Here is a 22,534-nt window from a genome sequence, read left to right on the forward strand (position 1 = left end):
ACATCCCTTCATCCCTCCCACCTTTCACCCCAATTCAGGGTGCCTCAGTTTCTATCTTCTGAATGTCCACTCCCCCCAGCAAGGAAGAGGAGACTGGAGTGGGGAGCAGAAAGATGTACAATCTTCACCAACAGGTATTTATTGAGCTCCTTATGTGTGCCAACACCAAAGAGGAGCACACAGAGGTATTTTAGATAAGGTCTCAGCTCTCAGAGAGCATCTTGATGACCAGGGGAACAGAAAGGGGGACAGGGAGAGGCAGGTGCTAATCACAGGCCTCTCTCCTCTCTTTGGTGGTCTTGGAAGTCAGGGGGGCGCCCAGAAAGGGACAACTTGGACAAGCGTCCAAGACATATATGCACAGGCCACACAGGTACAAGACACATGTGCAGAGCCCACCCAGCTACAGATCCCGTGTACAAGACATGAGAAGCGTATGTGTCGCACGTGGGCGGGATTCACATGCTGAGTCCAAATTTGCACAGGCCACAGGGGTGTGACACAGGAACTGCGCCTCCCCCAGCCAGGCTGGCTAGACGGTGGGAGGGCTGCAAGCCCCAGTCACCTAGGCCCCTCAGGGTTGGGGTTGGTACTGGCCCTCCGTGGCTGTGAAGAAGTCCTCCAACACGCTGCGCAGGTAGTCAAAGGTGGGCCGGTCCTCCGGGCGCTCCTTCCAGCACAGCATCATAAGCTGGTACAACTCCTCCGGGCAGTTGTCAGGTCTTACCATGCGGTAGCCTCGCTCCAGGTTCTGAATCACCTCAGGATTGGTCATCCCTAGAGGTTGATGGGAGAACTGACATCAAGGCTCCAGGCTTCGGAAGCCCAGAGGCAGGGGTGATGGTTAAGAAGATATTTGACAACAAGTATGGTGTGAGCACCAATCCAAAGGGATCTTGGTCTTCATCGATGATAAGGATAGTAAGGCTATACTGGCAGTACCTGCGAAAGGTCAGTCATGCCACTAGGAGTGTCTGCTATGGCTTAAACCTGCAGTAACACAGACGTGTTTGGCTGTGAGTCCTTGAGTGACCCACTGAACCTCTTTGAGCCTCAGTTTCCTTATTTGGAAGATGGGATAATAGGAGCTCCTACCTCCTAGAGATGTTGTGAGGATTGAATGAGAAAGTGTGTACACAGCCCTAAGGATGGTGCCTGGAGGAGGAGATGGAGCATAAAGAACACCTGTGATGATTATTATTTGGTGGGGAAGGATGAAGCCATCAGGGCCTAGCGCAGGATGAGGGCCCACAGCCAGGACAATGGAGAAGTTTCTCCAGCTTTGGAAACAGGCACATGAGATGCTACATCAGAAAGCCAGGTGGATCCTGGGCCTCAGCCAGGCAGACCCTGCATTGGGCACAGAAGATTCACTAGGCCCCTCTGTGACCCAGATGAAGTCATCTTTGGACCAGTTCCCTCCCTTTGTACTGATCCTGGCCCCACCAGCGAGGCCCATTACATGTGGACCCCAAGAGATGCTGCTCTGGAGAACTGAATGGTCACAGCAGAAATAGGCCCCCTGTTTCTAAATTACCTGTGTGGCCTCTGGTTTCTCCTTCATTCTCCTGAGAAGAGAAGCCTAACTCCTAGATGTCCTAGCAAAATAGTAGTTTTATTCCTACAAAGCTTCAAACTGGAACCTAGTCGATAGAGACCTCTCTTCCTCAGGCCTTGCCCCTGGGGAGCCTCTAGCTATGTGGCCCTCACATTTAAAAATCAGGGCATGGAAAGACATAGGCTAGGAAACAACACTGATGGATAGAGTCAAAGGTGCAAACCGATTGGCTACACCCAGCCTAAATATAGCCCACAGACAGACCTACTTTGACTTGGCCCCTTATTGTGTTTTTAAACAATCTGAATCATCACCAATATTTGGAAATGGGCACATTTTCCTAAAACTCCAAGCTTTGACTTCTCTTGACAAAACACAGCTCTGCTTTTTGGGCCCCTGTGTCTTAATAGCAACCATCTGCTGGCGCAGACGCAAGTTTACCCAGGTCCCCATTACTCCCCATAGTCTCCCTGACCCTGAAACTGTGCGTCAGTTGCCATTTATCATCATGCTTTCATTGCCTTTATTCTTCTAGTAGAAAAATTCTCTAAGGGAGCAGTGTGAGCTCTTGGCAGGATGACAAGAATATGTTTCTAGCCCCAGTGCTGCCCTTGAACTCTTCGATGGGGCAAGTCCAGACTAGGGAAGGCCTGCATACTCACATACTCACACCTAATTCTAAGGTGTTTTTACCTTCCCAGGAGCAAAGTTCTGTGCACACTGCTCAGAATGTCGGAAGCTTCTGCCAAGTCTGGCCACCAGGCTGCACGAGCTCCCGACCCTGTCTTTGTGTTCTGTTTCCTTTCCCCAGCGTTTCCTAGCAAGTTCCTTCCAAAAAAATTCCATTCCTGTCCTGGCTGAATTCAGCGGTAAAGAACTTTGTCGAGGAGATAGAGGGAGGAGTGGGAGAGAGTGGGAATTGGCTGCTTACACATCTCTCTCACTCTACATGGAAGGCTTCAGAGGGAAAGGAAGTCAGTGTTTCGTGAGCATCTACTATGAGTCAAGCTCTTTCAAAAATAATCTTGTTTCTCATATCATGAAACTGAGGCTCAGAAAGGTAAAGTCACCTGCCCAAAGTCACTTGCCCAAAGTGATTAATAATAAAACCTAACACTCTTGAGTGTTTCATATGGGTCAAATATTGTTCTAACCTCACGTTTTACAAGTGGAGAAAGAAGCAATAATCTGATCAAAGTCAAACAGAAACCATCAGTGGCAGATGGTAATAAAAAGCAGGCCTCCGGAAACTTCCGCAGTAGTCTAGTGGTTAAGACTTTGCCTTCCAATGCAGCAGGTGCAGGTTTGATCCCCAGCTGGGGAACTAAGATCCCACATGCTGCAAGGTGTGGCCAAAAAATAAAGAAATAAAACTTGGAAAAAAATGCAAAAAGAAAGCAGGCCTCTTGCCTCTCAGACCAGATCCTCTTCTACCTACTAGGCTGCCTGTGTTAGAGTTAAAGAAAAGAGCTGGGATTATTGAAGGAAGATTCAGGGACAGAAATGGAAGCCAGACCTAAGAGATGTAGCACCCGATCGGGGGTGCACGAGTGCCACCCCTAGGAGGATAGAGGGGAAGCAGCTGGAAAGGTTCATATTCTGAGCCCAGGAGGAAGTAGAAAGACATGAATTTGCTGCCCTTCCCCATCACCCTTTCAGCTCCTGCCTGGACCCCGACCTGGGTAAGGGATGCGACCATGAGTGACAATCTCCGTCAGCAGGATCCCGAAAGACCACACATCCGACTTGATGGTGAATGTCCCATAGTTAATGGCTTCTGGTGCTGTCCACTTAATGGGAAACTTGGCACCTGGAGGGAGGGCAGTGAGGTCACTGGGTCTGCCAGGCCAGACCCCAGAGACCCCTGACTTCCCTCATATCCCATACCTACCCTCCCTGGCTGTGTACTCGTTGTCCTCAATGAGGCGTGCTAGACCAAAGTCTGCGATCTTGCAGCTCAGGCTATGGGACACCAGGATGTTGGCAGCCCTCAAGTCACGGTGGATATAATTCCGCTCTTCAATGAATGCCATACCCTCTGCAATCTGCAGACCAGGTACAGGTCAGCAGTCCTAGGCCAGACATCTGGATCCCATTGCCCTGTGCCCATGCTCAGCCCCTCCCCAGTCTCCTTACTTGGGCTGCCATGTCCAAGAGTTTGTTGATAGTCAGCTTGATGCCTTCGGAAGTCTTGAGAAAATCCACCAGGCTTCCTGTGGACAGAAGCAAGAGTTGCTGACTCAAATTGCCCCAGGGGAAAGCTCCCAGACCCTTCTCCCCTAACTAGGGGTCTAGAAGCCATGTCTGATGTGTGAAAAGGAAGAGTAAGAGCTGAAAATGGAGGAGTGTGTGTTCAGAGTAAGGGTGCCTAAGATGTGTGATGCCCTTTTCTTGGGGACTAAGATGCCACTTGGAGGGGTCTGCAAGCTTCTTGTCACCAGTGGGATGGAGCCTGAACTCCTCAGCCAGGCATCCAAGCCCTGCATAGTCCACATCTGCAGTTTCTTCTCTGCCCTCCACTCCTGCCTCTTTTACTCCATCTACCCTAGATAATTGTGAGATTTTCCTCATAGACCACTGGGTTCCCACTCCAAAGTCTCTTTGTCCCATTTCTTCTGCTACAGTTTCTTTTTGGTCATGGCTCAGCTGGACTCTTCCTTTAAAAACCCTCTCTAGATTGTACTAAGAGTAATAAATTGTATCATCATCATCATCTACCTGCTAAGACTTTCCTATGGCATGAACTGGTTTTCCTAGGGTGCATAATTAAAGCAAGTTTTCTCTGATAGCAAGATTCTTATTTTGTCCATCAATATTCCCAGCCTACAATGCTTGCATGCTCCATCACTAAGCTGTATTGGCTCTTTGGTACCCCATGGACTGTAGCCCACCAGGCTCCTTTTTTCTGTGGGATTTTCCAGACAAGAATACTGGAGTGGGTTGCCATTTTCTCCTCCAGGGGATCTTTCTGACCCAGAGACCAAAATTGCGTCTTCTGCATTGGCAGGAGGATTCTTTACCACTGAGGCATGTGGGAAGCTCCTCCCAGCCCACAGTAAACAGCAATAAATGTATGCTGAATATATTAAAAGAGGAGTATGAAAATAGGTATCATGAGGGAGTGAGGGACCATCTTTCTGGTAGCAGAGGGTAACTAGGAGAAGACCAGGGATTAGAGTGGCTGGAACAGAGCTAGTAACCACTGGCCCTTCTCAAGAGCATTTGAGTGCTGAATTAGTCACTGAGACAAAACCTCACCCAAAGGCAGCAAATATGTGGACAGACGCTGTCATTCCTCCACTGTGCCCATGGCAGATATTGCTAATCAATCCCAGTGCTCACTCCCAATGAACCTCAGAATCCTTCTCAACACAGAGCTCCAAGCAACTACCAATCGAAGGTGGCCTGCTATTTGCCATCTTCAGAATCCATTAACCAATTAGCTTTTTTCCCTTCCTGAAAGAAGGATAGATCTTATATTCCCAAAGAATCAGAGCCAGATAACAACAAACTTACTGAGCCATTACTATACAGCAGACATTGTCTAACTGCTCTATATGCATTAGCTTTCATCCTCACAAAGATCCTATAAGAAAGTTACTATTGCATTATTATCACCATTTTTACAGACGAGGAAACCACGGCAGAGAGAAGTGGTGATCAGCCCAAGGCCGCACAATCCTCAAGCCAGGATTCCAACCCAAGAAGTCAGAGCCCTCAATGACTACTACTTTCTGGATAAGCCTGTTTAGATTTCTGCTGGTATTCTTGGGGGAACTGAGCTCCAGAGGCGGGACAGAGACTTGGCCCAAAGCTGGGCCTAGAAATTCCTATTTATTTAAACTCCCCTTCCTTGGGCTCTCAATCTGTCCAACAGTGGGCGAAGGGTCGGGGAGAAGCTCACCAAGAACTGAAAAAGAGGGCCTTGGAACAGATCAGACCTCCCAAGGCTGGGGGGAGAATATATAGAAAAGGGGCTACTCATCTCCTGAGATCAAGCATCCTTAGATCAAGATAAGGCTTTGAAGAAGGCAAACAGTACTGCAGGTGAGGGAAAATGGCGTTAAGTCCTCTTCCACAACCTGAGAGGAAGGCCTCGCATGCTGCAGTCCATGGGGTTGCAAAGAGAGGGCCACGACTGAACGGCTGAACAACCAGAGCCTGCCACCTCAAGCTGGGCTCCCAGATACGGTTCAAACAGCACACCCTCTTCTCCACACACCCTCTGGTCGCCCCTGAAGGTGAGTCTTTGAGGGCTCAGCAAAATTCCTCTAGAAAACCTCAGTGCAGAGCCACGCATATCTCCTCCCAACTCCGGGAGTGGGCAGAGGACACGGCAGCGCCCCCCAGCGGCCGCGCACGGCGGCGGCGCCCACCGTTCTCCATATATTCCGTGATGATGTAGATCGGCTCCTGGGTGACCACCGCGTAGAGCCGGACCAGCCGCTGGTGTTGCAGCTGCTTCATGAGGTTGGCTTCGGCCAGGAAGGCATCGGGGGACATGCTGCCCTGCTTCAGGCTCTTGACTGCCACCTTCGTGTGCCCGTTGTAGTACCCTAGGGCAGGAAAGGGTTGGGAGGGTCACTCGCAGCCCGTGTACCCAGAGCCAGGCAGCTGCCCTGAAACAAGGTACTGTCGTAGAACTCTCAGGTCTTCGGTAGACGCCTCCCCTCCCCCGCTGCCCACAGTCCTGGAGGGCCTCACTCACCCATCCACACCTCTCCGAACTGGCCAGCCCCCAGCCGCTCCACCAGCTTCAGAGTCTCCCTGGGAACCTCCCACTCATCCTCCCACCACGGCTTCTGGGGCTTCTGGGTCTGGCAGGGGCGGCTCAACCGTGTGCACAGCCCGTCCGAAGTATCTATGAGGTCGAGGGAGGGGCGAAGGGCTGTCAATAAGGCGGAACTGGGAGGTGGGGGGCTCACTCAGTCCCCACCGGGGGAAACGGACAGGCAGGGGCTGTCACCTGACCCCTGAGGCTACAAGGTACCGCCCTTCACCCACTTGAGTGGGGGTGGGGAGTATGAAGGAGCATGCTGAGAGATGGGCGGGGTGGGGGAGAGGAGGGGGACCCCGAGAGGAAGTGGGGGAGACAGGCTGATAGGGTAGGGCCCAGGTGAAGAGTCCTGCCGTGCGTGCTCACTCATGTAATGGCGGACCAGCTCGTGCAAGCCGGGAAAAGTGACGCGGGGCGAGATGTAGAAGCCGCCTTTGTCCAGGTTCCGGATCTTGTAATGTTTCACCACTTCTCCCTGGGTCTGGTCGAAGTCCCGGACCGACAGTGAAAACGATCCTGAACGAAAGAAGGGATGAAGGAACGCAAAAGACGGGGAGGGGTGGCCTCCAGCGAGTCGCCCCTCCGCCAACGCGGTTCCCACGCCCCCCCATCCCCGCGGGCTCCTCGCACCCCGGACCTCGGCTAGCGGCCCCAGCCCGCGGCCCCCTCCCGACGCCCCGCAGCAGCCCCCTTTGCTCACCCGCAGTGCTCTCGCTCTCCCGGATCAGGAAAGAGCCGTGCGTGTTCCCCGGCGCCAGGAGCTGCCTCTCCGCGTCCTTGCGGCTCAGGGTCTTGAAGAACCAGCTGCTCAAGGCAGAAGCGAAGTCTTCATGGGTCCTCTGGTCCGGTCTTCCCCCATTACCCTCAAGCATTCACGGCCACCACCCCTAGCACCTCTCCTCTGCTCCGAGATCCCTGGATCTGCGTCCCACCATTCCCACGACGCGTCCCCACTCACGGTTCGGGCTCCAGGCTGTTCGCTTTGGCCACAAAGTTGAAGGGGATGAAACCTTCCTGGCCGGTGGTCAGGGACTGCGCCTTCCACCACTCGCCGTTCCTGCGCGACGGCGGCAGTTAGCATGGTCTGCACAGCCTCGGACTCGGCTGGAAACCCTCCGTCGGAGCCCCCAGTTAGGCCATGCCACCCCACCCTCCAGCTCAGCACCCCGGAGCCTCCCATTTTTGTCTGCAGAGCTCCCACTGCAAGCCGGGACCGCAGGGGTTTGCGGTACTGGAGATAACCCAGGATGGGCAGGGCGAAGGGGGTCACTCACTGCTCCAGGATGCGGAGCTGTTCATCCTTCTCGAAGCCCAGGTCTCCGTCGTGAGAAGGCACATAGCTGTGCAGGGCGATAACCAGGTTGTCTGTAAAGACAGGGGCAGTCAGGGAGAAGACTTCTGGAGCAGACTGGGAGGGTGAGTTCAGGAGTTATAAGTTGGGGATGGGGGAGGAGATGGACCCTGACAACCAAGGATCCACAGGCCTTGTCTTTCAGGCCCTGCTGGTTGAGGTCACCTTGCAGTGGAGAAGCTGGGGGGTTGGATCCCTCGTAGGTGACCAGTGGATCACGCACTTCAGAGCCATTCCGCATGGGCAGCTGTGGGTGTGGGATGAGAGAAGTCCGAGAGCTGAAGACTGGGTGAGACCCTGGCTTGCCTCCCCACTCTCCTGCTCTCCTTCACTTCAGCTTGGCTGGATCTTTTCACTGAATTTGCCCACCACTTGCTGTGGGACCTTAGAAGAGTCGCTTTCCCTCTCTGGGGTTCTTTTCCTTTCTGTGTGGCAGGGGGCTCGCTGTCATCTCCAGGACCTGTAGGGATGATCTGTTCCTTTCTCCCCACGCCTGCATCCCACCCGACTCCCTCACCAAGCCCCCTGTCTTGCCTCTTACCGTGGTCTTGCCATCCAGTGGGACTATGGGGTAGTGGCAGTTTTCACAAACATCGATGTTTTCCATCCAGTCATCTTCTGGGTTTGAGCTGCAGCTACAGCCCATGGTCCCTGGGGGAATGGAGAGGGGGCTGAAAGGGCTCCCCGAACATCAGACATGCTAGGGCCTAGCCCTGGGAACTTCCAGAAGTGCCCGAGATTGTCAGCCCCCCAGCCGCCATTCTCCAGCCGCAGAAAAGCTGAAATGGGGTCCTAGCTCCCCATAAAGTCACACGTGGCCCCCTGCTGAGACCTAGGCCCCGCCCTCCCACCTGGGCTGGGTAAACCGCCACAGGCACCTTTGTTAGTCTAGTTGCCCACTTCCTGCCTCTCCCCTCTCCCACTCTCTCAGCCCATCCCCCAAGTTGGGGGACTACCTACTAGAGATCACACACACTTCCCCCAGCCCTAGGGAAGACCTGAGTTTTGATCCTCCCCTACTAGTCAGGGGTGTGTGCCTCACCTCCTAATTACAAGTACCCCCTGCTGCCAAGGACGCTGAATGAGGGACCCTCTCTGCTGAATGTCAGCCATCAGGCCTCTGCTCCCCCAAAGCCCCACAAAGTCTGCTTCAGAGGCTTCTTTCTGCTTCTCCCTAGCAGAAAACCCCTCAATGGCCCTATTGGCCATACATATTTTTTTTGTATTTGTTTGCTTGCTTTAGCAGTGGAAACTTTTTGTCAGATGAAATCGGGCGGAACCCATAGATAAAGCAGGTAAAAGTGAAGCTGTTCTGCCTGAAGCAGAGTGGGGATCTCACCCCGAAGTCCCCAGGAGTCCCTACAGTACCTCCTCCCCCAGGGCTGGTCCTCTGGACTGCCTGGAAATACCAGTCCTCAGATAAATTAATTTATGCATTCAAGAACCTTTAATATCAAGATCAAATCCATCTCCTCAGTCTGTTCTGCAACACACACACACACGTGTACACACACACGCACGCAGAATCTGTCTTCTGAGCTCCTCTTCTCCAAAAAACTCACACTGTTCCTACAACATGCCTTGCATGTGTGGTTCACCTGCCAGGGAATACTCTTGCCCATCTATTGAACTCTAACTCAGTCTTCAAGGTTCAGCTCAGACATCATCTTCTCTGTGAAACCTCCCCAATCCCCACTGCTCTTTGGTACTACGACATTCCACTCTCACCAGCCACAATCATCAACTTCCACCAAGTGCCAAGATGACACTAATTTATGTGCCTTTCCTACCCGCTTGGTGAGATTAGGGATTCAGCAAGAGCAGAGGTTGTGTGTTATTTGAATGTCCCATCACCCAGGACGATTCTTGCTAATAAATGTTGACTGGTATGTGGAGGGTTAATGCACAGATTCTCCCATTTGCAAAGGTCTTAGAAACCACCAAGTCTAACCTCAGATTTTAGATGAGCAAACAGAGGACCAGAAAGTTCTGCTCAAACTCAGACAACTGTTACGGGAAGAACAAAGCTAGAGCTGCTAATCCATGCTGAGGTCAACTGGAAGTGGGGAGTAGTGGTTGTTTTTTAGTTAGTAAGACTTAAGGACCTATTCAATTAGAATGCAATTAAAGAAAAAAAAGAAAAAAAAAAGATTCAAGGATAGTTCCTGGAGTTATGTTCAAATTCTGGGAATAATACTCATGTGTCACTTTGCTGAAATCATTCTCTAGTTTCATTCTGCCTTTTCTGTCAGCCGGGAATTGTCATCCCTTCCTCAGAAGCTTAGATAAATGCTGGCTTGATTTAGAGCTTAGAAAGATTTCCACGAGTGCTCATTCTGCCCTACCAAGCCCTGCTTTGGAAAGCGGAAGAATATGACTGGTAAATAATCCTCTTGGCTTTAAGCTCACATTTCTTTTTTAATATATATATATAATTTTTATTTTATATTGGAGTATAGTTGATAAGCTCATGTCTCTTTGAACTGAGATACTTATAACCTTTCATGGGTACCGGAAGTCAAGGGTGTATACCTCTCAAAGCATGAATGTTAAACACATAGTTAAACCTTATTCACATAGTTAAACAAAAAGATATATTACAAATAGAGGAAAATACAAAGTGTACATGAAATTTTAAGCCAAATCAAGAGACTTTCAAGGAAAGGTGTTCGCATATATACTCTTCCCCTCCTACGTTAGGAGTCCTGGGGAGCCATTTGAGAAATCTTGCTCGGCTCTGTGGCTGCAAATGGCTTTTTTATTTTTTTGATTGCTACTTTTATTATGGCTTAGAACTGATTAACAGCAAAAGCCTCCAGAAAAGAACTGTTTACGTTCTGGAACCAGCCTTAGTTGAGCTGACTGTCTAGGGTCTGAGGTCCTGAGCAACCTGTTTTTTGTGATAGTCAAACAGCCCTTGGAAAACCACCAGTTGGCTATATTATACAGAGAACACCAACACCAGATAAGGTGTCAGCTTGGATCAGTAAGTCCCTTCTAGGCCTGACATTCTCAGGGGCTTTGGAAAGGGTAAGAGCAAGATGAGAAAAGATTGGGGTTGAGAAAATGGGATGAACTGGGGTGCAGCAGTGAGGAGAGGCTGGCAGACCTGCAGAAGAAATCTATGCTGAATCTAGGGCTGAATACTGCACGTGGTCCAGGCTGGGGTCACACGGGGGGAGAAGAGGAGCCGCCTGGCCTTGGGCGAGGGGCCAGGAAAACATGCAGGCAGGACCTATACCCTGGGTAAATCTGGACCTGCCAGAGAGAACATGATGACGTCCTTGAAGACTGGGACCAGGTGAAAAAGAATGAAATATTGCCATTTGCAGCAACATGGATGGACCTACGATTATCACACTGAGTGACGTAAGCTAGGAACAGAGAGCCAAATATTACATGATATCGCTTATATACAGAATCTAAAAACCAATGCAAATAAACTTATTACAGAACAGAAACACTCAGAAAACGATCTTGTGGCTACCAAAAGGGGAAAGGGGTGGGGGAGGGGAGGGATAAATTAAGAATATGAGATTAACAGACACACACCACTCCATATAAAATAAATAACAAAGATTACTGTATAGCAGAGGGAACTATATTTAGTACCTTGTATAACCTATAATGGAAAAGAACCGGAAAAATAGATATACGCATAACTGAATCACTTTGCTATATACCCGAAACTCACACAATATTGTAAATCAACTATACGTCGATTAAATAAAAGACTGGGGCCAGGAGTGAGACAAAGCCAAGCTGTGTTAAATAAAGGAAAATGGTACTTGGTAATTCTGTTGGGTAGCTGACCCTTAGCGTTTCTTCTGTGACTTGCTTAGTGCCCACGGAGGCCTGGCTTCAGGTTTCAGGCCCTGCCCTACACAGAAGTGTGAGTTTTGGGGTATAACACCTGGCAGCAATCAGAAGACCCCAAGACCTGGCAGTGTCAGACATAATTCTGCTGAGTGACTCAGCCACATGCGCCGATGAGGCCCCAGAATAACACTGAAGGCTTGCAGGTGATTTGCTTCTCAGTTTGACAAATTGCATTATTGCTTCTTTAATGCATACTTGGTGGCTTAGCCACTTGGTTCCCAGGTGGCTTAGTGGTTAAGAATCTGCCTGCCAATGCAGGAGATGCAGGAGACATGGGTTTGATCCCTGGGTTGGAAAGGTTGCCTGGAGGAAGAAATGGCAACCCACTCCAGTTGGGAAAAATCCTACGGACAGAGAAGCATGGCAGGCTACAGTCTGTGGAGTCGCACAGAGTCAGACACAGGCCGGACTCGACTGAGTCATTGAACACACACACACAGTGCATACTTAGTTAAGTCTCTCGTTAACATTTGAACTAGAAACAACAAAATTAGTACCTAAATGAGGTAGTCAGCAAAACCCTCAAAATCATGAGAGCCATGGGGGAGAGGAAAAAGTAAGACAGGGGAAGGGCAAGTAAGTCCTCAGAGGGAAGAGTTTAGAAGCAAGAGTGTAGGGACTTCCCTGGTGGTTCAGTGGTTAAGACTCCCTGCTACCAATGCAGGGGTCCTGGGTTCCATCCCTGGTCAGGGAACTAGATCCTACACGACACAACTAAGAGTTCACATGCTGCAACTAAACTCCCAAGAGTGGCAACCAAGATCCAGCGCAGCCAAAATAAATAAATAAATAAAAGAAGAGGCACTAGTGTAATTAATCAGCCTCATTTTAAAGATGGAGATGGTGTCAGATCAGAGGAGCTAAGTGGTGTTTCCCAAAGCACATGAGGGCTCTTGGCAGAGGCAGAATTCCAATCAGTCCCCTACTTCCTCTGTCCAGGTACTCTGCTCTGTTCTTCACTTCCTGGAAAATCTAAAGAGTGTAGGGAATCCTGAGAGGTGATGGAGAAAAAGGAGCAGGGAAGGAGGTCTGACGGAATGGAGTCTACTCTCTTTTTTTTTTTTTTTTACTTACATTTACTGGTTTATTATAAAGTAACAGCCAGATAAAGAGGTAGATAAATGGAAGTCTGGAAGGAAGGGAGCTGAATGGAGCAATTTCTGTTCCTGCGAAGTTGGGGAGCACCACTCTACCAGCACATGGATGTGTTCAACTAGAATTTCTCTGATCCTCTTTGGTAAGGATTTTTTATGAAGGCTTTATCACATAGGCATAGTGAAAGTCAAAGTGAAGTCGCTCAGTCGTGTCCCACTTTTTGCGACCCCATGGACTGCAGCCTACCAGGCTCCTCTGTCCATGGGATTGTCCCGGCAAGAATACTGGAGTGGGTCGCCATTTCCTTCTCCATGGAGTCTACTCTCCATCAGAAATGTGACATTGCACTGTCAAGAGGCCTTTCCCTCCAAGACAGCTCTCCATCTATCTCGAATGCATGTTTTTGGTTTATTTATTTCTCAGGTTTTTGGCTGTGCCGGGTCTTCGTTGCTTTTTGCTCGGGTTTTCTCTGGGTTGCGGTGAGTGGGGGCTATTCTTCGCTTCGATGTGTGGTCTTCTCGCTGCAGTGGCCTCTCTTGTGGCAGAGCACAGGTTCTAGGCGAGTGGGCTCAGCGGTTGCGGCTCACGCGCTGTCACACCTCGGCATGCAGGGTCTTCTGGAACCAGGGATTGAACCCATGTCCCTTGCATTGACAGGCAAATTCTTATCCACTGCTCCACCAGGTAAGTCCCCTAAAATGCATGTTTTTGAGTATACATTTCTCTGGCTGGTGAATACAAGTTTGTGCCTACCGAGGCACATTAATCATTGAGCATCATGTCATGTGTACATACCCATGGGTGTGTAGGAGTCCATGTATGCAGATGGCTGTACAATGAAATGGGGGCATGTATGGTTTGTACGGGTCCCTATGTAATTGTGAGGTTGTATATGCATATATTTCTTTGTACAAAATATGGGTCCCATTCTAGTCTGATCAAACCAGGTTAATAAATGAGGTTAGCAAAAAGAAAATAAAAATTAAAGCTTAATATAAATTTCTCATTGAAAGTAAGAGAGGAGAGGAATGAAGGAAGAAAGAAAAAGGAAGAGGAAGCAGATCCAGAGAATCGCCGGGACTCTCAGAATCAGTAACAAAGGCAGATTCTGGGGTGAATGAAACAGGACGTTCTTTTCTCCCAACTCAAGAATTCAAGGTCAATAGGAGGAACTTTGTAGATTCTAGACCTTCTCTGACTGGTGTTTGTAATGTTCTTGGTCAAATTCAAGGTCTGTCCACGGTCCACAGAGGGCTTTGTGCCAGTTATAAAGAGCCAGCCCTCCTGGGGGTTTCAAACTTGGAGAGTGGCGCGAGGGCTGGATTTCAGGTCCCATCTTTCTTGTCTCTCTTCACAGAGCCCGACACACACAGTGCCCTGCTCATCGTTGTTGTTGTTTCGTCCCTGTGGTGTCTGACTCTTTGTGGCCCCGTGGACTACAGGCTGCCAGGCTTCTCCACCCATGTAATCTCCCTGCTCATACTCTGTGTAGAACTGATCAGAAATCCCAGATTTCCTGAAGTTCCTGGACCAAATTTTCCGATCCTAGGGTTGTTTACTAATCATACCACAGTGAGCTCTATTTTGCACTTCCCTGGGGGTCCAGTGGCTAAGACTCCACTTAGCAGTCAAGGCAGAGGGCTTGGGTTTGATCCCTGGTCAGGGAAGTAGATTGCACTCGCTGCAACTAAAGATCCCTCGTGTGGCAACCAAGACCCGACTCAGCCAAACTAATTCATTACTTTTTAAACCTGAATATAGTATGAACTTTAGTTAATAATAAAGCATCAGTATTAAAACAACAACAACAAAAAACCATAACAAGCTCTGATTCTTGCCACTCGTTCACTTTTACCAACTCCATAGACATTGTCTCACCTGACTGGGCCTAGAACGTGTTTTGTCCCCTTAAAAAAAAAAATACAAGACTTTCCCTCCCCTGAACTGTAAACCTATTCATTTATTGAACATTCTGCCCAAAATGAGTGCCAGCTTCTTGCTGGGGCAATGCGTATGTCAAGAGCAGCAAGCTATTTCACTGACCCAGGCTACTGCCGTACTCTGGGCCACATTGTGGCAAAATCTGTTGGGAATAATTTAAAGCATTTTCTTGGCCTTTTTCTTTGGTCAAGATTTGATTATTGGCGAAGATGCATTTGTTCAGTGAAGAGCCTGGGCTGTGGATGCTCTTGCCGAACCCTTAGCATGGTACTTGAGAATCAGGGTTGACAGGCATGGCAAGTAATTTCTAGTGGGTAAAACAGGGATGCATCCTGAATTCCTTCCTTTTTCACTTGTTCCTCTTTGATATAATACTGGTTTGGAATAAACCCTGTGAGTTCACAGAGTTCACAAAAATGGAGAACAAAAGGATGGGTCTTTTCTTATATGCAAATAAGATGGATTTAGTCTCACAAACTAGTAGTGGTTTGAACACAAACCTGATTCTCCTAGTTAGTTTTTGCCATAAACAAGGGCAATAGAGTGATTATTCTAAAGCTTGTGTTTTGGGTAGAGGTCCTCCAACTAGTAACTTGTAAATATTGAGTAATTCTTCTTATTGAGTCCCCTTCCTTATGTACCTCTGTCTGTATTTTGCATCATGTGGGTTTTATCAGGACGAAGTGTTACTTAAAATTTGGCAATCTGCACCACTCTATTAAAGTTTCTGGGAGTCTGCCATCAGAGAGGTTCAGCTCACCATGTCCGTGTCAGTCACCCAAGTTCATTCCCAAGGCCTCCCAGTCACTCACTGGGCAGGTTACTTTGGGCAGGTTACTACACCTGTCTAAACCTCCCTCAGAGAATTCCTGGGTGGTCCAGTGGTTAGGACTCTGTGCTTCCTTTGCAGGGGGCACAGGTTCAATCCCTGGACCCTGGTCAGGGGACTAAGATCCTGCATGCCTCGCAGAGTGGCCAAAAAGAAAAAGAACATAAACCTCCCTCAGTTCCTTTATCTTCAAAATGTAAATTAAAAATGGACCTGCGTCCAGGGCTGTTGTGAACATAATATGTGATCTATAGATGACCTCATATAATAAAGTACTTAACATGGTACACAGTAAGGACTAAGTAAATGAAAATTGTTATTTGAGGCCAGCATGGGTATTTCATGACCCCAGCCTTAAACATATTCATTTTCCTTTTTGATTTTTGGCACTTCCACAGACCATTTTTCACATTTAATATATTTACCTCAAATGAAAACTTTGCTACCATAAATGGAAAACGAGTACAGAACACGGTAAAGCAAATGTACTTTTTTTTTAAAAAGTGGAAAATTAGTATCACCATCTATAAATGGAAATCAGTGTATATTAAAATAAACACATGGTATGATACCTAAATTCACATTTGCACATGTTCATTCATGACCCCCTAAGATCACTCACCTGCATCAATGATGAGGTATTTGGGGAAATGCGGCACTGTGAAACAGAGCTCTGAGCTTAGGCCTCGCTTGGTAGGTTAGAGGAGGCACGACTTTCTTACTTGGCCAGCCTACTGATTACAATTTAATGGGTATATCTTATGTGCCAGGCTCTGATCTAGAGTTGGGGACACACAGGTGAATAGTCAGAGGTTCCCGTCCATTTGACTCTGCCCTCTGTGACAGAGGTGGGTGCCCCTCTGGTGGGTCACTCTATTTTCACAGGAGGCAGTAAGGCCTGTCTTTAGCTCACTGATCAGTAATGTCTGGGACTCCTGACAACATTAACAACGCCAAATAGCAATACTGTCCAGGGAGCAGCATCTTAAAATCACCACATTGCCCACTAACCAAGTTAACGATATTTAGCTAAAACCACTGAAAAGGTGGTTTTCGGAGAAGGCAATGGCATCCCACTCCAGTACTCTTGCCTAGAAAATCCCATGGACGGAGGAGCCTCGTGGGCTGCAGTCCATGGGGTCGCGAAGAGTCGGACACGACTGAGCAACTTCACTTTCACTTTCACTGAAAAGGTGAGGAAGATCTCCACATAGACATAGAAAGATGTTCCAGAGACAACATGACAAGTCACAGAACAGAAAGTAGAGTATAAGCCTGTTTGCATTCATTTCTTAATATTACACTTATTTACTTGTGCGTTTATTCTCGGCTGCACTGGATCTCTGTTGCTGTGTGCAGACTTTCTCTAGTTATGGAGAGTGGGGGCTGCTATCCAATTGCCCAGCGGCATGTGAAAACAAATGTGTACGGGGGGCACAGGGATAGAACCTGTGTCCTTGCATTGGCAGGCTGATTCTTAACCAGTGGACCACCAGGGAATCCTCCTATTTGCATTTGAATATGGATACCTAGGGGATTCTTTTCAGCCAGATTCTGTGCTAAGCCTTCATTTGCATGACTTCATGTTATTCTCATAATAATCCTATCAAGTAAGTGCTATTATTATCTCCATTTCACAGATGCAAAAACTGAGGCCCAAATGGGGTAAAGCTATTTGTCTGAGGCCTCATAACAAATAAGTGATAGAAATAAGTGGCTGAACCTCAGGCTATCTGCCTCTAGGGATTAAGTTCTTAACTAATATGCTTTTTAATAGCTACATAGGGGAAAATCTGGAAGGTTGTACACCAAACTGTTCACAGTGAGCATAGCCCACGAGTGAGATTGAAGGGAGCTACATTGCTTATATTTCTGTATATGTCTCCGTACTGTTTAAATTTTTTTAATATTTATTTATTTTATTTAATGGCACAGGGTCTTCGTTGCAGCATGCAGGATCTTTAGTTGTGGCATGTGGGATCTAGTTCCCTGACCAGGGATTGAACCTGGGCCCCATGCACTGGGAGCATATAGCCTTAGCCGCTGGACCACCAGGGAAGTCCCTACTGTTTAAATTTTTAGAAGCAGCCATGTGCTAATTTTATAATTGAAAAACAGAAACAACCAAGTCCCCACCAACGCAAAAACTCTGGTAAGAGACATAGTCCTTTGAGAAGAATCAACCTTACAGCTGTCCTTCCACTGCTCCCCTTGTCTCCAGAGGTTCAGGCAAGGAACTAGGGATACGAGAAAAAAGGTTCTGCAACCACCGAAGTCTGAGACATACCGGGTTAGACAAAAGCAAACAGCCGCCTTCTCTGGGGAGACTTTCAGAGTTTCCACAAGCCAACACTGATGGTAAATTTCACATGGACACTTCATAGCTGAGGCAGTGTTGATTTGGACCCAGAAGTGTTTCCTTTCGGGGCGCCTCGTGGGACTAACATTCTTTAGACCAAGTGTTGGAAATCTAGCTCAGATACCTTCCAACGAACACCCAGATGGAGGCCCCACTTGCCTCCATCCCACCCACAAACTCAGCTCCCCTCAGCATTGCTTTCACTGAATTGGGCTTGGCCTTGAAGCCATCAGTCTGTGGGTGTGTGCATGGATTTATAGGATCCCACTGTGGTGTTGGAGAAGACTCTTGAGAGTCCCTTGGACTGTAAGGAGATCCAACCAGTCCATTCTAAAGGAAATTAGTCTTGAGTGTTCATTGGAAGGACTGATGTTGAAGCTGAAACTCCAATACTTTGGCCACCTGATGCGAAGAACTGAGTCATTGGAAAAGACCCTGATGCTGGGAATGATTGAAGGTGGGAGGAGAAGGTGGTGACAGAGGATGAAATGGTTGGATGGCATCACCAGCTCAATGGACATGAGTTTGAGCAAGCTCCTGGAGTTAGTGATGGACAGGGAGGCCTGGTGTGTTGCAGTCCATGGGGTTGCTGAGTTGTATACAACTGAGTGACTGAACTGAACTGAACTGAGCTGATGTGTGATATATATGTGGTCCCTGCCTCTGCCTCTGAACATCCATGCACACCTACATTTTCCAGTGATGATATGAATGGTATTTGGGCTAGGAAGGGAAGGATCATGTGTGTGTGTGTGTGTGTGTGTGTGTGTGTGTGTGTGTGTGTGTGTGTGCGTATCTATGTGTCTGTAGGAAGGTATGTGTGGGACCCTCCTCCAAGATAGACCCTGTGGCCCAGCCTAAAATTCTCACACCCACTAGAACACACAGGAAACAAGCTCATTTGCAAAGCTACACCACAAGTGTGAAGGAATGGGCTGCCCACTGGCCTGCCAAGGTGCTGAGTAGGAGTAATTCCGGGTACGGACAGCACCCCCCAACACCCCCACCGCACACACACCCTTGGGTGCACCATTTGCAGGAGAAGTGGTTGCCTAACCTCTGTTAAGCACCTTCGGCATGCCAGTTACTACCCACAGCACATCACAGCCATTTTCTCTTTGATTTCCCACCAGCACTCTGTAAGGAGGGATTTATTATTGCCTCTTTACCAATAAAGCAACTGGAGTTTGAAGAGGTGAAGTCATTTGTTCAAGGAAATGGCAGAACCAGAATTGTGCCTGGGTCAGCCTGACTGTGAAATACATGTCCTTTGCGCTACACCAAACCCTCTGGCTCTCTTGTGTTTGGTCTTGCCCTGAGGTTTCTGCCCTCCTAGGATCCAAGGAACAACCCAGAGACAGTGACCCTAGCTGCATATCCTAGGTACTCTGCAAAATGGGCCTTTGTTCTCATAGCCGCCTGACTCTTCCAGGAAGCCTTCCGATCACCCAAGCGAGGCCTCCTCTCGACTTCTGGAGCTTCCGCTCATTCTCTTGCTCCATCACTTGGCCCTTTTTCCCTTTGAGAAGCGCCTCTGTCCCAGAGCTTTGAGGGCGAGGGACCCTGAATCATCCTTCAGCACAGGCTAGGGTGGGGGACGGCTGATGCCAGTCCAGGGTCTGGATGAGTCTAGGGAAGACCCAGCTTGTTTTCCAGACCCCACAAGAGGTTGCAGGCCTTGGAGCTGGGGATGAAAGAAAGACTGCGACATGGCTGAGACAGTGGAAACTGTTTCAAGAAAAACTCCAGTGGCGGTGGGGGAGGCAGGGGAAACCTGGAAAGTGTGGCTCAGGTAGGGATTTACCCCCATAAACTACAGGCTGAGAGCTAAAATTGAGGGGATGGACAAGGAGCTGATTCTGCCTCCCTGGGCCTCCACCTTCCTGGGGTCTGAAGCAGGAACCAGCAGGACCCACTGGCCCTAATCAGGCAGTGGCAGGGGCAGGGGTAGGGGGCAGGAAGGAGCAAAGGGAAGAGGAAAGGACATCCTGGCAGGGGCAGGCGTGGCAATTTTCCAGATGGAAATCCAGATGGTCCTTGCCCAGGGCCAACAGCACCCTTGTCCAGGATAAAAATAGCCCTTCCTCTTCCCTTCTCCCATCCTCCTCTCACCCCCCAACATCCCGGAGTCCTGTCAGATACTTCCGCCCCAGTCCTCATCCCAGATGATAAATATTCCCTTGCATGCCCATCCATTCCCAAAGGAAGACCCCCTCCTTCTCTCAAGCAGTGTGGGTCGAGGCTAAAGTCACTCCTCACGTGTCTGTCCGGATGCTCTGGGTGATTCCCCTCGCTCTCTCAAGAGAGTCTTGTCACTGGGGTCTACACCAGCAAGTGGAAGGACTCTTGGGACCCTTGACTCAAGCCTGTCTATCACCTTGCTCCAGTGGGGAATCACATCCTAGGCCATCACCTCTCCCAGGGCCATCACCCTCTCTGCCTCTGCGTTGCTGACGGACTATGGGGAGGGAGCATTTTGCCCAGTCTGGGGCTTAGGAGGCTTATCCATCATGGGATGAGGGGCTGGATGCAGGGATTTCTGAAGGCCTTTTCAGTACTTAAGAGATCCCCAAGGAAAAGGCTCCCAGTGAGGTGGGCTCTGATGGCAGGCAGTGTGGTGGAGGCACAGCTACACAGGAAAGAGGCGATCTGGCTGTTCAGCCTGCCTCCCACCTGACCTCCAGGTGTTTCTGACCCCAGCCTGATAGGCTGCGCATCCCAGGGGAGCCTGACCCTAGGCCCAGCTGCAGCCTTCTGCTCGAAGGTCCCACTCCCAGCCCTTAGGCCCCTGTTCCGGGTACTCCTTACCTGCCCAGCCCAGGAGCCCCCTGGCCCCATTCACATGGTCTTCCTGGCCCAGCCCGGCTGCCCAGACACAGCTTCGGCTCCCCTCACCGTCGTAGCCACTGGCTGTCTCCCCGCGCCCACGTCCCACCCTGACTTCCTGCCTCCTCCTGAGGGCTCCGCAGCCAACCGGGCCCCAGCAGCCCAACCGCAAGCCTCCAGCACCCCAAGCTTCCTGCTGCCATCGCCCCCTGCCTCTCAGCCCTCTAGGGTCCTTTCACCCCAGTCCAGGCCCCATTCACCCCGAAGGTGGCACCCGGAGGTAGAGGAGAATATTGGATGGAACTTCCTCCGCCCCCCCCCCCAGGGAGCACCTGGACCAGAGATTCAAGGGCCGCCTTGAAGCCCCAGTGAGCAGGAGGCAAGGAGACACCCACTCAGCTTTCAGTGAAGGGCAAGCTGCACGGCTATCAGTCTGAGAGCCAGGTGATCCTTGCACTACAGTCAGAGGGCAAAAGTAACATCCCCTCAGAGTCAGGGGGAACAACATCCCTGTAAAATCACTGGAGGGCAGATACGATGATAGATAGATACCAGGCGCACACAGCTGCTAGCCACACAATGGAACCACAGCCATGCCATCTCAGGGCATGGGGAAGAGCTTTATTATTTGCAGAGGGGAGGCTAAGACCCCTCCTACAGACAGTCTGCTGGACAACAGGCTGTTCAAGGAAGCAGACAGGACAACCCGGTGTCTTTAAGGGAGCAGCCTCTTTTGTGGGCAGAGGGCAGGACAACACCCCCTAATTATGGTTGGAGAGTAGGGCAACCCTTCTAACCCAGGTAGAGACAAGGCCACAGCCTCTGTCAGAGGCGAAGGCCTGACACCACCTCCTGCAACAGGTGGGAGACAGAACAAACACTCCTGCCCAGGCCCCCCGGTGCAGGCAACAGACTGGCAGCACTTTCTGCTACAGGCAGGAGGAAGGGACCCTGTCACAAGCACGAAGCAGGCCAACAATCTCCCTTTCCCCAGGAGCCAGGCTGAGGGTGGCGTACGTCAGAGGCTGAGGGCCAGGTCACCAGTGTTACGAGGAACTCTAGGTGGCCTCTCTCGGGCCCAAGAGCTGGGCCTTGGCCGCACCCATCGGAAGACAGAAGCCTGTTGCCACCGCCTGAGGCTGCACTGAGGTAGCAGGCTGGGGGAGGGGAAGCCCACAGAGCATTGTTGGGGTTTGTGAGGTGGAAGCCGATGCTGTATGCACCTTCAGCTGCTGCGGAGAGAAGGGGGAGACAGGAAATGGGTGGGGGGAAGAGGAAGCCTGAGTTGGAAAGTCAGACAAAGAGGGTGACACAGAAACAAAAGCTGAGAAACACGAAGTTTTTTTTGAAAAAAAAAAAAAAACTAAAAAACAGGCCTACAGAATGACACAGAGCCCCGGCTGCAGGCCCCACCCCCTTGCTATGAACCTGAGCACTTCACAGTTCATCTCTGGGCCCCAGAACCACAGTAAGAACACAACTGGGGCTAATGATAATAATGCACTTTTTATTGAGGACTTACTGTACATTATCTCACTTAAGATGTGTCTAACTGCTTGTGGAGTTGGATTTTCCATTGTAAAGATAAAGAGACAGCTGCAGGGGTTAAGAGAGCTCCTCCAGGTCTGATAGAATCAATGTTGCAGCTGGTATTGAACCCACGTCTACAAGACCCTGCTTTCTTCAGCTGCTCATTTATCTGAGTCGCATTCCATAGGGGTGATTTAGACTGTTACATTTTTTTCCAGTCCTCATCTTGATGAGACAGAGCAATAGAAGTGGAGCTGTGGGGGAGATGAGGATCCATCAAAGCTTCTCTACCCGTAAGGCCAGTCTCGTCTCCCGAGGTAGAATCCCTCCCTGGCCTTAGCAACCAGAGAGACAGTGAACCCGGGCCTGAATAAAGGACTGCAGAGACC

At 49.7% G+C, this 22,534-nt stretch overlaps 1 protein-coding gene across 2 annotated transcripts; it reads right to left on the minus strand.

The window, feature by feature from the left end:
* Positions 1 to 116: 116 nt before the first annotated feature.
* LCK (LCK proto-oncogene, Src family tyrosine kinase) lies at positions 117 to 20,729 on the minus strand. 2 transcript variants are annotated; one of them, NM_001142515.1, is given in 13 exon segments: positions 117 to 777; positions 3,237 to 3,368; positions 3,450 to 3,603; positions 3,695 to 3,771; positions 5,935 to 6,114; positions 6,267 to 6,419; positions 6,702 to 6,851; positions 7,036 to 7,139; positions 7,294 to 7,392; positions 7,610 to 7,700; positions 7,852 to 7,933; positions 8,228 to 8,337; positions 20,598 to 20,729. In NM_001142515.1, coding segments are annotated over 12 exon segments (1,530 nt in total). In that variant the 5' UTR covers positions 8,333 to 8,337; positions 20,598 to 20,729; the 3' UTR covers positions 117 to 574.
* Positions 20,730 to 22,534: the final 1,805 nt, after the last annotated feature.

This window comes from Ovis aries, chromosome 2 (assembly GCF_016772045.2).
Source record: "Ovis aries strain OAR_USU_Benz2616 breed Rambouillet chromosome 2, ARS-UI_Ramb_v3.0, whole genome shotgun sequence".
NCBI classification, from domain to species: Eukaryota; Metazoa; Chordata; class Mammalia; order Artiodactyla; family Bovidae; genus Ovis; species Ovis aries.

Excerpts from the sequence above, each read along its gene's own strand:
- LCK (XM_027963865.2), bottom strand. The coding sequence starts at position 8,332 with ATGGGCTGTAGCTGCAGCTCAAACCCAGAAGATGACTGGATGGAAAAC. Across the intron at positions 6,852-7,035 it reads GGAGAGCGAGAGCACTGCGG|GATCGTTTTCACTGTCGGTC; the intron begins GTGAGCAAAGGG and ends TCTTTCGTTCAG. Across the intron at positions 3,604-3,694 it reads TCTTGGACATGGCAGCCCAA|ATTGCAGAGGGTATGGCATT; the intron begins GTAAGGAGACTG and ends CCTGGTCTGCAG.